The 16,962-nt window shown below is 42.6% G+C and overlaps 1 protein-coding gene across 9 annotated transcripts in view; it reads left to right on the forward strand.

The window, feature by feature from the left end:
• SHLD1 (shieldin complex subunit 1) overlaps positions 1-16,962 on the forward strand; it is a 108,408-nt gene that overhangs the window by 57,975 nt on the left and 33,471 nt on the right. The window contains exon 4 of one of the 9 annotated variants that reach the window (XM_082359199.1): positions 1,865-2,053. The exons of the other annotated variants lie outside the window; for them this stretch is intronic. Within the exon in view, the coding sequence (XP_082215325.1) occupies positions 1,865-1,911 (47 nt within the window). The 3' untranslated portion in view covers positions 1,912-2,053. Of the gene's footprint in view, positions 1-1,864; positions 2,054-16,962 lie in introns of those variants that run through there. 9 annotated transcript variants of the gene reach the window in all.

A 16,962-nucleotide genomic window follows, 5' to 3' on the forward strand; every position in this document is an offset into this window, starting at 1 on the left:
GTTAGATGACAGAGTTGCCAAGAGTGATTAAGAGGTTTGAGATCACATACTGAGTTGGCAGGATGGCAGGAACTGTGAATCACATTATCTGGCCCTGCCTCACTAAACTACATCCCGCCTGCAGACCTAAGCACCCCAGTGAGTGTTACTGGTTCCAACTGGCAGAGACAAAAGCAGTGGAGAAAAGAGAAGAGAAAACAGTAAAAAAGAAAGGTGGTAGAAGAATGGGGTAGGGGAGAGCTCTACAGCTGTGTATCAGGAGAGAAATTTGGGGTTGCTATAGTAACACCAAGAGCTGTATCAGATATCACTCACTGTCACCCATAATAATATAGAAGTAATAGCCACCATTTACTGAACTGAGATCCTTCAGTGTATTATCTCATTTAATCTTCATTCTCTACCTAAAGAAGACACTATTATCCCTATTTTATAGATCAGGAAACTGAGGCTCAGAAAGGCAAAATTACCTCCCCACAGACAGAGCCAATATTGCAGCAATGCTGAGATTTGAACCCAGACCTGCAGACTCCGAAGCTCGTGCTCTTCACCATAATGGTTCACCAGCAGAGGTCGCCTTTCCCTGACTCATTTTTGCTGACTTGCCTAATATTTTTCCCCCTTTCACCTGATTCCACCCCTTCAGGAATACCATTCGTTTTCTTCTGATTTTTAAAACCAATACATGCTAATTTTAGGACACTTTGAAAATACAGAACATTAGAAGGAAAAAAATCATCTATACTCTTACCTCTTTATCCATTATTTTCAATCTCAAACTTTGCTTATTAACTGTAATCCTCACCTTTGTAACTGCTTTGCCTTCATTACATATAATAAGTACTCAGTGAATGTTATATTGATTTCAGGCACCATAGCAACTCTATGGACTATTTAAACAGCAGGTAATTTGCTAAGAAAGTCACACGTTTGTGTTTATGCCTAAAGAACTACTGAATTCCAGTGGACACACATGGGGACCTGATAGTATTTTTCAGTGCCTCAGGTCTATGCCATGTTAAGTTTCATGGCCCTTACAGCTCCTTCCACCATGCTGTACCTATAGGCACTCAGCAGATACCCTTTGACTGGTAGGCCTTCAAAGATAGAAAGTAAATTCATAGTTGGTAAATAAATGCACTGTGCTAGCTCCTGGGGAGAAAGTGTGAACTAGATACAGTCTCTGCTGTCTTAGAATTTAAATTCACCCTTTAGTGATAGAAAACCCAAGCAACCCATTTCTGAAATGTCCAGATTAGAAGACATTTTCCCACAGTGATGTATTTATCAGCAAACTCAGAGTTGTTTGTCACGGGTAGGTTTAAAAAAGAATGGCTGTGGAAGTCCAAGTAAAGTTCATAAAATAAAGAAAGGAAAATGTTACTTCAGGCTGATATTAAATGATCGCTTAGCCTGCTGTCATGCTGTCTCACAGGGGAAAGGTTTTATTTATGTCTCCTTTCGTCTTGTCTTCTTTTCATCTCCGGGTTTGATGGATAAGCTTTAGCCTGGGCCTTTGATTTACAGTGTCCTGGAGAAAGAGACCAGGGATGACAAAGCCAGCCAGGCCATACCTAAGAGCCTGATGTATTGTCCCAGATCCAGAGCCATCTGAGAGGCACATGGAGGATTTCAGCAGCCTGCTCAGGGGGAGCCTGCTGGGAGGCAGCACCCTGAAAACCTTTATGAGAGAGTTTCCCAGTCCTACTTTGAAAGGCACAGTTTGCTCAGGTATTGGGTTATGGCAACAATCTGTAGTCCTTTGAAACATCTTTTACTATCAGAGTTTCATCAACTGAGAAAATAAGAAATTATGGGGACTTCCCGGGTGGCTCAGTGGTTAAGAATCCGCCTGCCAATTCAGGGCACACGGTTCGAGCCCTGGTCTGGGAAGATCCCACATGCCACTGAGCAACTAAGCCTGTGCACCACAACTACGGAAGCCCACGTGCCTAGAGCCCATGCTTCGCAGCAAGAGAAGCCACCACAATGAGAAGCCTGCGCACTGCAACGAAGAGTAGCCCCTGCTCGCCACAACTAGAGAAAGCCCGCGTGCAGCAACGGAGACCCAGTGCAGACAAAAATAAACAAATAAAAATAAATAAATAAATTTATATAAAATAGATAACTAATAAGAACCTGCTGTATAAAAAATAAATTAAATTAAGTTTTTAAAAAATCATGTGGAAGTCTGTGACCAACATTTCTTAACCTCTAAAATATAGTTTGGTAAAAACTTTGTTGTAGCATACTGGATATTGAGGGACAGTGAGCTCAGTTACCTATTGGGAGTGATAACAAATTACCCCCAAATTCAGCAGCTTAAAACAACAAACATTCATTACCTCACAGTTTCTGGAGGTCAAAAATCTGGGAGTGGCTTAGCTGGGGGCTTCTGGCTCTAAGTCTCTCATGAGGTTGCAGTCAAGCCAAAGCCTTGACTGGAGCTGGAGGATCTGCTTCCAAGAAGATTCACTCATGTCACTCCTGGCTGGAGTTTTCAGTTCTCCAGGCCCCTCCACAGGGCTGCTGAGTGTGCTCAAGACATAGCAGGTGACTTCTCCCCAAGTGAGTTGAGAGAAAGAGAGAGGTGAGAGAGGTGGAGGGTGCTCAAAACAGAAGCCACAGTGCTTTTTATAATCTAATCTTGGAAGCAACAGACCATCACTTCTACCATGTTCTATGGGTCACACAGGCCTACCCCACTACAGCATGGAGGGAGGCTACTCAAGAGTGTGAATACCAGGAGATGGGGATCATTAGGGGTCATCTTGGAGTCTTGGCAACCACGTGGGCTATTGGTCAGGCAAAATTTCATTTAAAAGTCCATCATGTTGGGTCAGGTGAATTGCTATTTACTGCTTCTGTTGTTCATCTTCTTGAGAGATATAAAGTGAAAATCCAGAGCTGTGGGGCTGTGAATGTGTGTGTTCATGTGTGTGTCCTTAAATCCCAACAATGAGGCCAATTATATAGTTTCTTATAATATAGTAAGGCCAAAGAGCTGATACTTGAGAGGCACAGATTGATCACCAAACAGACTTTTGGATTTGGAGGAACAATCTCAACCTGAACAAGACCAGGGACCCAGTACAAGGGAAAAGCCCCTTCTCTTGTGTCCACTGCAGGGGGCACTGACCAGGCTCAAGGTGTGGGAAATCTGGAGGGAACCTATTTTCAGTGGAATATCCTGGGAACACCTTCTCAAAGCTATGGCGCCTTTTAGCCCTCATTTTCCAAAAAGGGAAAGAGAGATCCAGTACCAGGCTGCTGGTAGAGCCCTTCCTTTATTCTCCCCTATATGAGTTCCCGGTCTGGTCTTGAGCAAGTCACATGCTTGCTCTAGAACTTAAATTCTTCAACAGTAACAAAGTGGTTGGACTAGAAAGAAAGGTGATCAGCACAGGCCTTCCTTCCGGCTCTGTCATGTTGCAACTGCTGTTTCTCCATGTACTGATCCACTGAAGAGTTACCTGGGCATTCAGATGTGAAATCTACTTGTTTCTAAATGGCATTTTGTTTCCACTCAGAGACCTGTAACTAGCCAATCTTATGGCATGCAAGTGGAGGTACCTGACAGTACCCCAGTTTCTCCAATAACAAATAGAGGGAATTACCGAGGTCCCCCAGGCATTCTGAGCAGTGTGCAAATGATTTGCTTGTTTCCATTCAACGCTGCTGTTCAAGAGGTTCGTGTTTGTTATAATGGTAATAGGTTAACATTGTAAAATACAAACAAGCTTAAAGAAGAAAGCTTAGAAAGAAGAAACTCTAGGATGAAAAGGATGGAAAGAAGTTGGGATGGTCTTCAAATATATCTAATGACTTATTTTCTCATAACTGTTAACATCACTTAACTATGGTTGCTGGGTACATGGAGGCTTGCTGTTTTCGGTTTTGTATGTTTCCTGCTTGTTTGAGTATTTTATACATTTTTTAAAAGCGATGCTGAGAAGAAAACCATCTCCTTTTTAAAACCTGGAGATAATCCTTAATCACTGTTACCATTTTTGTGATTTACTTGTAGCTCTTTATTTTTTTTTAAACCAAATAAGGGTCATTCTCTACGTATAATTTTGCATGCTGCTTTTTTTCATTCTGTAGAACAGGTGCGTAGAAGGTGGAATTACTGCATCAAAGGGCATGCACATTTCCAAATTTGTTACATAAGTACTGCTAACACTCCAAAAACCTGTACCAAAAATGTCTGAGAATGACTGTTTTCCCACATCCTTACTGATATGGGTGAAAAACAAGAACTCATTGTTCTAATTGGCATTTCTCTGATTACTAGTAAGGTTTGAGCATCATCCTATATAATTTTCTTAGACATTTTAATTTATTCTCCTGTGAATTATCTGTCCATATCACTGGCTCTTTATTTTAAATTGGGTTATTTGCTTTTCTAAAAAATTATACCCTGCATTCATATTCTCCCATTGAGAATATTCTACCACATTTGCTTCATCATTCTCTTATTCATTTGAGAATTATATTATTTTTTCTCTTAATCATTTGAGAGTAAGTGTAGACCTAATGCTCCTTCACTCATAAATACTTTAGTACAGTGTGTATTTCCTAAAATGGGACATTCTCCTATACAGCTACAGTACAATTATCAAAATCAGAAAAATCAACATTTATACAGAGCTCCACTGTGGATTATTCCACAGACCTGATTCAATTTTTGCCAATTGTCTGTTTTCTTTAGACATTATACTGTGAGCCTTTTCTGATATCATCTAAATTCAAAAATATCATTTTTAATTGCTGAAAAATATTGCATTATATAGATATGCCATAATTTATTAACCATTTTTGCCAGCTATTATTAATATTTTTACTCTTACAAATAATGCCACTGTGCACATCAGTGTCCCATGCGTTTCATGTTGCATCCTGCTGACACACACCAGAGCTGGCAGCTCTGAGAAGGAACATGTTTATGGTGTGTGATGGGGGAGACCTGGCTCAACTCTACTGATCCCTTTAAATAATGTCCAGACAGACCTCCTCCTCCTCCCTTCCCCACACTTTCTCCTTACAGCTCCTCCTGCTTCTGACTGCAGGATCATTTCAGATTTCTGCTAGAAAACTCACTTTTTGCATGCCATTTTCTTTCAGCTGGGTGGGGGGTGTGTGGGTGTCCAGCACCTTTGAGTTTTATGGTCTATCTTGCCCATTGTGCTTTGTGTCTTCCAGACACTCCTCCAAGTTGTCGTCCATTGGTGGTGCCCTCCTGGCCTTCCAGCATAGACTGGATGCATACATATGCACTTAGTTAGATATTCTGAGCCTGGCTACTGATGCTTTCTTTAGAATAGACTCTTGACAGCCAAATTACAGTGTCAAAGCATTTGAGTCCCATAGCCCTCTGGGAAAGTGACACTGCTTATCCTCCACCCAGCAAGCTGGGAGGGGACTGGTCTCCCTGCGTCCTGGGTGACATCCACCTCTTCCACAAGGGTCTTACCCACCTGGTGACCTCACTGAGGATAGAGTATGGGTACAAACTGTCATCTCGTTGTTTTGTTTTGTTGTTTTTTTTGGCTGCATTGGGTCTTCGTTGCTGTGCAGGCTTTCTCTAGTTGTGGAGAGTGGGGGCTACTCTTCCTTGCAGTGCGCGGGCTTCTCATTGCGGTGGCTTCTCTTGTTGCGGAGCGCAGGCTCTAGGCACATGGGCTTCAGTAGTTGTGGCATGCAGGCTCCGTAGTTGTGGCTCACGGGCTCTAGAGTGCAGGCTCAGTAGTTGTGGCACATGGGCTTATTTGCTCCGTGGCATGTGGGATCTTCCCGAACCAGGGCTCAAACCCGTGTCCCCTGAATTAGCAGGTGGATTCTTAACCACTGTACCACCAAGGGAGTCCCCATCTCGTTGTTTTAATTTGCATTTCTTTACCAGTTAAATGCAAATTTTTTTTATTTGTGGTATATAACGTATAACATAAAATTTACCATATTAACCATTTTTTTTAATGTGTAGTTAGTGGCAATAAGTACATTGTACCATCCAGGACTGTTTATACCACCCAAATCCAGAATTTTTTTAATGTACCATCCAAATCCAGAACTTTTTCTTCTTCCCAATCTGAAACTCTGTACCCTTTAAACACTAACTCTCTATTTCCCTCACCCCCACCCCTGGCAACCACCATTCTACTTTCTGCCTCTATGGGTGAAATGCAGTAATTTTTTCGTATGGATTGGCCATTCATGTTTTTTACCTATGAATTCTTTGTGAATGTCCTTAGCCTGTTTTCCCTATTGGAACATGAGTATTTTTCTCACTGAATAGGAAAGGTTCACTAGGGAAATTGAAAGCAAATGGATCAAAGATTTTTAATTTTTTAAGTGTTGCTGAAGGATTAGTAGTTTTTCCCTGCTGGTTTTTATTCCTCAGAGATTTGCCTTCTTTTGCCCTCTCCTGGCTGCTAAGTCAGGTTCTCCCAACTGTTTCCTCTTCTTAGAAATGGGCTCAACATTTTTTTTACAGCTTTATTGAGGAATAAGTGACAATAATATAATTGTATATATTTAAAGTTTACAGTGTGATGGTTTGATATACTTATACACTGTGAAATGATTACCAAGATCAAAATAATTAACACATTCACTACCTCATAGAGTTAAAGTTGTGTGTGTGTGTGGTAAGAATGCTTAAGATAAAAAATAAAAAAAAAAAAGCCCTGTAGGCTTATTGTGCTTAATACAATTTAAAAACCAAAGCAATAAATGACAAAACTAAAAAATTAACAGCATTAATTTAAATGTTATACACTGTATTATTTTGCTAAAACTAAATTGTAGCTCAGTTTACAACATGAGTAAACTCCGCAATGGGAATCAATCACCAAAAAAAAAGAGAGACAGAGAGAAAGAAAAAGAAACAAAGAAAAAGAATTGGGTTTGGCAGTTGGCAGTTCTCACGTGGGGAACTGGGCTGCCCAGTGGGCTTTGGCGCCCCCATCGGACCATCGGCTGCTTGTTGCCCAGGTCTAGAGGAAGCAGGGTCATTTCGGCCTCTATTAAGGATCACCCTATGAGCCATAAACCTTGCTTCTTGCTTCCCATTTTACTGAGAAAATTCAAACAGCAGAAAAAGAACTCTCTCATCTCCTACCACCTGCCTCTGTCCCCAGATGCCCCTGTCTGTTACAGTAACTAAGTCTGTGCTCCTGTTTAAGGCCGTTCCCTCCACTCGTATGCAATTCCCGCTCCTCTCTCCTGGTCACGGACATCACACCTCCAATTATCTCCTCTCTCCTGCATTATTGATTTTCCCCTCTTGACTGGCTCATTCTTTCCAGCATAAAATCTCTCATCTTGAGAAAAAGAAATCCTCCCTTCACCCCGTATTGCTCTTCGGCTACTGCCCCCATTTCTCTGTTCCTTTTTATAGCAAAAGGCTGTGAAAGAGGAGTGTAGCTTGTCTGACACACTCTCTTCATTCTTCCTAATTTCTCTCCAACCCACTCAGTCGGGCTTTTGCCTGCCCTCCCCACCAGTCCTCCCCTCCCCTACCTCCACACACTGCACCCCTGCTATTATTGTGGACTTGTGGTGCCTTTTGTCTCCCAAATCCCATGGTCAGTTCTCAGTCCTCATCGTGTTTAACCAAACAGCACAGTTGATGCAGCTGGTCACCCCCTTCCTGGACACCTGTTCTTCACTTGGCTTCTGGGACATCCCTTCCTCTTGCTTCTTCTTCCTCCTCATTGGCTGCTCTTTCTCAGCTTCTTTTGTTGGGTTCTGGCTCTTCTAACTGATTTCCAACCCCTGGAGCATCTCAGGCTCAGACCTCAGGCCTCTTCCCTTCACCCTCTGCCTCAGTCCCTCGGTGATCTCTTTTAACTTCTATGGTGCCAGCTTTCCCTGAGCCCCAGACACGTACATTCAGCTACCTACTCAGTTGCTCTAGATGGCCATCTAATAAGCACCTCAAACTTAAGTTCAAATAGAACTCTTGATCCCCCTCAAACAAACAACTCAGCCTCTCTCCTAATTTTCTTCTCTTCACCCAGTTCTTCAGGCCCCAAACCTGTCCTCTGTGTCCAGCACAAATTAGTCCCACAGGCTCTGTCTCCAAGATGTGTTCCAGGTATGGCAGTGTCTCACCGCCTCCATCACTCCACCCAAGCCCAAGCTGCCATTTTGCACTAACTCTGTAGTAGCCTCCTAACTGGTCTCCAGTCACATTCTTGCCCTCTTTGACCCACTCACCAGCAGCAGCCAGAGCAACCTTTTTGTAAACTTTCAGTTCTGCCACTTCACTCTCCTGCTTAAACCCCTCCAGTGTACTTAGGACACAATCCAAATCTCTTCCATTGGTCTCTGGGCCCCACGTGATCTGGCCACTCCCTGCCTAGCTATGCCCCCTCCTCCTCACCCACTTCTCACCAGCCACACACAAGCTCATTCCCACCTCTGGGGTTTTGCACTTGCAGGTCCTTTAGCCTGGAATGTTCTTCCACTGGAACATTGTTTGTTCCCTCACTTCCTTCAGATCTCTGCTCAAATGTGACTCCCCAGAAGCCTTGTTGGCCTACCCCATCCAACCTGGCTTCCCCATCCACATCATTCTCTATCCCCTTCCTCTACTTTATCTTCATCATGGGATTTATCACTGTCTCTAGTTAAAGTCTCTATTTGCTTGTTTATTGTCTGTTTTACCAGTGGGAACATAAGCTCCATGAGAGCAAGCAGTTTGTTTCTCTTATTCACTGCTGTATCCTCAACATTTAGAATAATGCCTGACACATAACAGCTGCTCAAGAAATTTGTGTTAAACAATGAATGAACGAATGAATATTCCTCTTCCACCATAATTGAAGAACTATCGTTTAAACAATGCAGTAGAGATCTGGGATGAAATATTAACATGTGTATCTACATTTTGCCTTGATCTAAAGTGTTATTTCCCAAATGAAGCAGTAGCAATGTAGAGTCTACAAGATTCAGCTCAAGTTACCATCTTGCACAAGGATCTAAAGCCTACAGCTATCTACTGTCTACTTTTACCCTTTAGTCAAGAGGACTAGAGGTGCTACTCTTTATGGTAGCTATCAAACGTAGTTTAAAGTGGACTAGAATTTTGACTATGAATTTTACCCATGATCATGGTTTGAGTGAAATGAACCTCTCCTTCTTGGAAAAAGGAGGGGGCTTAGGGAATTGAGCGAGATGAAAGCAAATGGTAACAGGGAGAGAAATATTACCAGTCATTGGATAAATCATATTAAAAGAAATCCGGATTCAATGTTTCAAAATAGATCAGAAACATAAGAAATAGAATTAGTTAAAATTATATACATTTGTATATAAATTGACCATATCCAGCCTAAAAAAATTTCTCTTTCCCAAACTGGCATTTTTAAGGGAAATATGTTCCCATGGAAGAATTTAATGATGAAATCTCCAGTTTTCTGCAATGTGGATTGAAGTTTGTGTCTTCCCAACTGCCACGGTCATCAGAGGCCTTAGCTTCCTTTTCAGAACCACCAGATCGCTTAGTGTGTTGTAAACGGGGAGCCAGTGCCCCTCGTGGGTTCCTTAAGGATGCTGTCAGCACAGCCGCACTTGGAGAAGCATACTAAGTGAGAGGGTTTATTATACTCACAGGTCCTAGAGGAGGGAGGCACGCAAGCTAGGCAGCAGGCCTCGTGGGAGGAGCACTGGAGGAACCGACTCAGCAAGAGGGTCAGGAGCTGAGAGAGAGTGAGCACCCAGGTACAGGCACGATCCCCACACAAGCAAAAGGTGTGAAGGGATTTTTACTGGTGTGTTTGAATGTCACTCAGTCACAGTCAGGGAAGGGCAAGAAGGGACCAGCCTCATCACGCTGCGCATCTGGTCTCCTGGCGGGTGCTCACAGCCTCTGCTGAGGGGTGTTGAGACATCAAGAAGACAGGAGGTTTTAAAAATTGGCAATACACTCAGCTAAACCATATCCCTTTCAAAGTCCTTTATTGACTGTCTCCTGTTATATGGCAAAGAGAGGGTGTCCTCCTTTAAAACAAATTAGCAGTTTGAACCTGAAAGGATAAATATTCACAGTAGCGTAGGTTTTCTTGGCTCCTTTTAATATGAGTGTATGGAACAGTACTGATTAACAAATGTCATCTACCAGCTGCCCCCTCTTGCAAAAAGAAGTTAAGTGTACACACAGTCATGGCAACCTGCCCTGATGTCGAGGGAACAACCGCAGAAACGGACCGTTCTCTGCAGCCCCCGTCTTTCCTGTGCCTGGGACCCCGCCTGAGGATGTTCAGGAAGAACAGAATAAGGCAGAGACCCTTCAGCACAGTCAGCAGCTATCATCAGCTATCGTCAGACACCCACCGTGCGACTGCAACCCCCCCACCCCCCGCGACATTTCTAAGAGCTCGTTGTTGCATTCCTCCTTACAACCTCGCCGTGCACCGGGCAAATGAAAAATATACGAGTCTGGCTAGGGAGCATTTTCCCTTCCTCTCTTTCTCCTTAAGGAAAGGAAAGTTGTTGCTATGGAAGTTATTTGAGTTCAGGTAGTGAGTTGAGATGGTGAGATGCCATTTAAAAGAAGTCACGGGACATGCCCTGCTGTAATTACGCGTCACAGAGCCCTGTTGATTTCATGACTTTATCTGCTGCAGGAGACCCCACACAAACATTATTGACCAATATTTTCCTTACGGTGTAAGTTCATTCTGCGAACTGGGTATTATGCATCTGAGTGTGTTGGAAGCATGTTTTGCATTTTCTGGACCAGTAGGGGTTGTGATGTGAGCGCCCTCACAGGCTCCCCTGGGCTGGAGGAAGGAAGCGGCTGCCCGTGGAGCACAGGGCACACGGCCGCACTAGGTGAGTGGCCCAAGGCCAGCTTTTCTTTGTCTTCGCTGGTTGTGAACTTGGATGCAGGTTATTTTTCTGTGCTGTTCAGGTTTTGCTTTTGGTTCTCTGTTGGTCTGTGATCAAGTCATTTATTCTTTTTAGATGGTAACAAAATATAATTAAACTCTTTATTGTCGAAGCTCCTACAGGAAAAATTATCTAGTCTTGCCAGCTCTAACCACCATCCTCCTTTTCCCATATTGAAATAACTATTTATGTGATATGTGTTTTGATAGTGTGAGGTTTCTTAGGAACATAAAATAATTGTGGTTTTATGGTAAATCCGTAGGGTTTTATGTTTCTGTTATTGGCCACACCTCGCAGCTTGCAGGATCTCAGTTCCTCAACCAGGGATTGAACCTGGAACCTCAGCAATGAAAGCCCAAGATTCTAACCAGGGAATTCCCAACTGACTGTAATTTATTTGGACATAGTCTTTTTTTTTTTTTTTTTTTTTTTTTAGATTTCTGCACAAGATTCTACGTTGTCACTGAGGCAGAGTTTGTACAGGGTAGCAAGGTTTTCTTCAAGTAGCCTTACTTCAGCAATCTACACAGATGGCTTTCCCCAGAGTTGTTGTCACCATTGCCTTGCCTCCTCCAAGATCTTGAATTCTGAAGGGCCCTTCTCTGCCCAGCCAGAGCGGTCAGACTAGCACAGAGGTTTCAGGACATGACTCTGGCACTAGACTTCCCTGGGTTTAAATCTGAGCTTCACCACTTACTAGCTTGGGACCTTAATCAAGTCACTCAGGCTCTCTGTGCCTCAGTTTCCTCATCTGTTCAATGGGATGCCTCATTAGGAAGCTGTAAGAGTTAAGTGAGTTTTGTTAGAGCCTGTGGCATGGTGCCTGGCACACGGCAGTTTTCACATAAGTGCTGTAGTCTGTGGCTAGTCTGGCATTCCACCTCCCCGATGACCCACTCTTCTCTGTCATCATGACCTTCCATCCCCCAGTCCCCTCCTTCTCCCACAGGCATCTCCCTCTCTGCATTTGCCTCTAATGCCTTCCTCAGCCACCTCCCGATTTCCTTGCTGCATGACTGCATCAGTTCAGGTCTTGGTGGGGGACAGATAACACAGTCCAACCAGGTAATTTGAGGGAAGCTTAAAAAGAGATTATGTACAAAGCTGTGAGTAGGAGTGAGAAAACCACAAGGGGAAGCATGGCCGGGGCCTGAGAGAGCGTGCTCCCAGGAGCCGTGGTGAGTGGGCTGCCTGACGGGAGTTGTGAGCTTGGAGGAGGGATGCAGTCAGCCCATGGCAACCACCCAGGAAGGGAGCCAGGGAAGTAGTCCCACCTTACCTTTCTCCCTCCTTGCATCTCCTGCCAGGCCTTTCTTTGCTTCTCAACCCCAAGAAAGAGGGCAGGGGTGCCCATCTGTGCAGTCCATGTGGTCAGCCTCCCAGGGCAGAGCAAGGTGGAGCCAGGTAAAGAGTGGATCTAGGTAAGAGGGTGGGTGGAAAATGTCTGCATAGTGCCCTGTGGTACCGCTGCTCTGCAGCCCCCACTCGGCCTTGAGTCATGGCCCCTTGTAGTCTGGCCCACACCCATCTCTCCACCCATAAGCCCTCCTGTCTCTGCCCTGGAATCCACCACTCTGGTCCCCTCCCCTGCTGCTCAGCCAGTCTGCAGGCTGCCCATCAAACATGCCATGACCTGTGTACCACTTTAAGGTTTTTCCTGCCCATTCCCTTTCCCAAGAGTTCCCTTCCCTCCTTCTAGGCCTGGAGAAGTGCTACATTTTCACAGGGATACCCTTGTTCTCTGCAGTCTTCCCCTGCCTTCAGTTAGATTCCCTCACAGCTTCGTTACAGTGCATTTCACGTTGTGGTCTGGAGGGTTATTTGTGGGGCTGCTTCCTCTGTAGACTTGATCATCCACTCTTTGAAGAGAGACCACACCATACTCAACTCTGCATTTATTTGTGGTTGAAATAAAAATAAGTGCCCCCCCAAAATAGTTATATTGAAATAACTAATGGAAAGATGCAGTAAATATTGATATCACTTACCTGGCTACAGATGGTGTTAGTTATGAATAATGGATTCAGCATATTTAACACTTGGTTAACTCTATCACATGTCGTATGTAACTAAGTCACCCCCGACCCCTTCTCCCTACAATATCCAGTATTTAGTTGCTGTCTGGGGCACCCTATATGTCACTTACTAGAATTTATCTGTGGAGTTCTCTATTTCTTGTCTTACCTCCTCTTCTAGATCTTTAGCTCCATGAGGGCAGGGACCATAGCTGTGTTGTTCATCACAGAATCTCCAGACTGTAGAACAGTGTATGGTACATAATTGATCCTTCACAAATATTTGTTGAATGAATAAACATATTGGTCTGTGGCATGTCATAACCTTAGGAAGCCAGCAGAGTAGGGATTCTAGGTGCCATGGAAGGGCCCATGAAGTTCCTTTTCATGCCCTTCAAGTTATTCCTTACTGCTTTAAGGGGTCATTTCTTTATGACCCCACTCTCCCATCAGTAGAGTAACCACCCTTTCTACCTGAATGGGAGTAGATCTTGTACCAAGAGCAAATTCTTTTTTCCTTCCATCTCCATAGGGGATATGCTACTGGGGGAATTTTTTTCCCTGAAATTATTCTATTTCTCATTTCTCTTTCCTTATTGTGTTTATTTGTAGTTTCTTCATCTGATGGTGCCAAGCAAAATGTATTTGATTGTTATTTGGATCGTTTCAAACCTATTCAGTAATATTGAAGATGTGTAATAAGCATTATCAGGTCTTATAATTGAAAATTGGCATCATTTTACATTATTCACTATTGTAATAGTCTAACCAGATTTTATTATGAATGAATGACTTCAGGGAGTTCTTTTTAAAGGTCACAGGTGATGTTTGATAACCTGAAAAAGATTACTTTTTGCAAACAGAAGTAGCAACACAGCCTGAAAGCCTTAATTAGTTTCAGCCCTACTATTGCTCAATAATCTTGTCATCTGCTGTTTTTCTGAGGTTTAGTATTATGAAAAAAATGTTCTGGAAAAGAAATTAAACTTTGAGTTTGAGATAACAGGGCTCATATGAAGCTTATATACTGAAAATATTAAAAAAAAAAAAAAGACCCCGAGCAAAAGCAAAACAAAACAAAAAGCAATTAGTTTGGAGGGACTATCTAAGTAGGATTGTCTAAAGTGAAAACCTGAAAAAATTGGACAGATGGACTTCATAAATTTGGGAACTATTAGCTCTGGGGCCACATTGTAACAGGTTTTTACTGACACATCTGTTACAAACTAATTGCCTCTTTACTGCCTGATAACCGAAGTTTGGGTTTGGGGGTTTTGCAATAGAAGCAATTAAAAGCTGAACACTGTCATATTTTTCATTAATTTACCAGTGAGTCATTGGGTTTATACAGATAATTTGATTTATTTTGAAGATAATTGTAATTATAAGTTGTGTTTTACTAGGGAGCTTGTCCTTTATAATTTGCCTTTAATAACAATGTAATTTCTTCTGCCCTTCTTAGTTAACAGCCTTTTCTTTAGGAAAAAATAAGCATAGGCAATGTCTATGAAGACAATATTTTTAAGGTAGATGAAAATAGAATGGTTTGGGGGCTCCCCATCTTCAGTGATAGATCAGATTTGGACCAGGCCTGATATAGGACTCCGTCATTAGAGCCAGGAACAGGAAAAAGCAGAGATGGGCCCTTCATTCTCAGATAAGCTATGACACCTACCTGCAGGATTTCTAAAAACTGAACATTTGTGTACCCTGTATCCCAGCAGTTAATGCACCCATATGTTCATGGAAAGGCATGCACTGAAATAGTCATATAAGCACCAACTATAACATCCCTAAGTGGAAACCACCCACATGCCCATCTTCAGTAGAATGGATAACTAAATGGTCATGTATTCATACAATGGAACACATATGTCATTGAAGATGAACTAGCTGCTACTCTCTACAACAACATGGATGAGTCTCACAAACAGAAGGTTGAGTGAAAGAAGGCAGATATCAAATGTATCTACTGTGTAATTCCATTTATATACAGTATAAAAAAGACAAAGCAACCTAGGTGTTAGAAGTCAGAATGAGAGTAACACTTGGGAGGGTAGTAACTGGAAGGGGGTACAAGAAAGGCTCCTGGGGTTCTGGTGCTGTTCTGTTTCTTGATCTGGGTGCTGGTTATACCAGGTATGTTCAGTTTGTGAAGATTAATAGAGCTATGATTTAGGCACTTTTATATACATATAATTTATAAAAAGTTAAAAGTATATCAATTTGAAAATATAACATTGCTATAATTTTCATGCCAACTCATTAGAAATGGTAGAAGTTTACAGTGACACTTTGACAAAAGGTTCAAGGGCACACAAGCCCTGCATTGTCTTTAAACAGAACCATATTAATTAACTACCAAGAGAAAGCAGAGACACTTCAACCTAGCCTTGATCATTTTGTGGAGAACCATGGGAGTTTATCCAAATCCCCATTTCCTTTAGGAGCCAGGTCTGGAGTCCCGGTTCAGTGAACTCTTTATGGCACCTCTGACTCTGCTCTCTATAAGCTCTGAGTATAGCTGTCATCAAAAGAACATGGTTTAGCATTTTATAGTGCTCTTGGTGTTTTATTTCTTTTGAGTCTTTCTTGACGGCAAGTTTGTTGAAGACAACAGCCCCACCTTTCATTTCTCCATCCAGGGTCAGGCGTTTGGTGCACATTTAATAAATATTTGACAAATGACTGTTGTCCTTGAAGAAACAGGAAGATGAACAGAGACACTGCCTGAGACAGAGCAAGCATTTGCTTTTAAGTGGCAATAGTTGTGTGGCTTCCTTTGAGTTGTCTCAATTTGATTTCTCTAATCCCTTTGATCTCTCTCTCTCTTTAAACATTTTCTTGTTTACATGTTTACTGTAGAAGATTGGAAAATATAAAAAAGCACAAGAAGAAAAAGATAAACACCCATAATCCTTCCACTCAGAGAGAAACTCTTACAGTTTTGCTATATTTTCTTTTTCTTTTCTTATAATGCATTGCTTTCATGCTCCCGGTCCTCCTCTCCCCCTATTTTTTTCTTTTTTTCATTTCGTAAGAGTGATGGAAGTGAGCCTAGGAGAGACTTCTGCACATTTTTGAAGGATTCTTGGGTAGAGTGAAAACTGCATGTGTTCCTGCCTTGGTTTTCTTTACTCTCCCCGTGTGAAGGGGGAACTTAGATGGAGCGCTAGGCCGTAGAATAGAATTTCATGATATTTACCTGAAGCTTCTCTTATCCACTGCTTACATTTTTGGGATTAGCATGGCTGGTGGGTATATTATACTCCAAATCACTGAGAAGACTTAGAATTCTTCCAGCATAGAACCATTCTGTTTACTAATAGTATTGTTCTCAGTCTCATCCTGAAAGCAGGATGAGATCTTTTAGATCTCTTAGAGTTTAACATCTTTTAGACCTTAGCATCCCATTAATCCTAGATCTCTGCTCAAGAATCTTACAGAAGATCTGCTTCTCCAGGTGGAGGTTTCTGGGCAGCTGTCCAAGGCTGTGCTGTTCTTTACATTTCTGGAACAAGGTGGTCATTGCCTTCCTGCAGCAGTGCTATGTGGCTGACAGGTCTGTCCTCCTGTCACACCCGGAGCTCCCCATCTGTCGTGCCCCTGGTTGCACATACCTTACAGTGTTGTACTTTTGCTTTTTCCTCTTAAAATAGTCCTAAAATAGGCTCCTCTGCTTCTCCTCTTCCTTTCTTCAGTTTTTTGCTCCAGATTCCTCTGAGTTTTGTCCCTAGTTTCTCTTTAGACTCTTAAAGGATTTAAATGATACTCATTTAAATGAGATTATTCATCGGTAAGAAGAAAAATCACCCCTGTAACACTGACAAACTGTTTCTCTTGATCTTTAAAATACCTTAAGGGGAACATTGTTTGTTCAGCTCAGCTCTGGTTGGGAGCCTCGTGACATCTGCATTATCTGTAGGCCTCTGCTTCACCATGTTATTATAAATGATTGTCCTGAACAGAGTCCATCTAATGTGGGCCCTGTGCTGTGTGTGTGTGTGTGTGTGTGTGTGTGTGTGTGTGTGAGAGAGAGAGAGAGACAGAG

The sequence above is a fragment of the Balaenoptera borealis genome, assembly GCF_965194805.1.
Source record: "Balaenoptera borealis genome assembly, chromosome: 16".
NCBI classification, from domain to species: domain Eukaryota; kingdom Metazoa; phylum Chordata; class Mammalia; order Artiodactyla; family Balaenopteridae; genus Balaenoptera; species Balaenoptera borealis.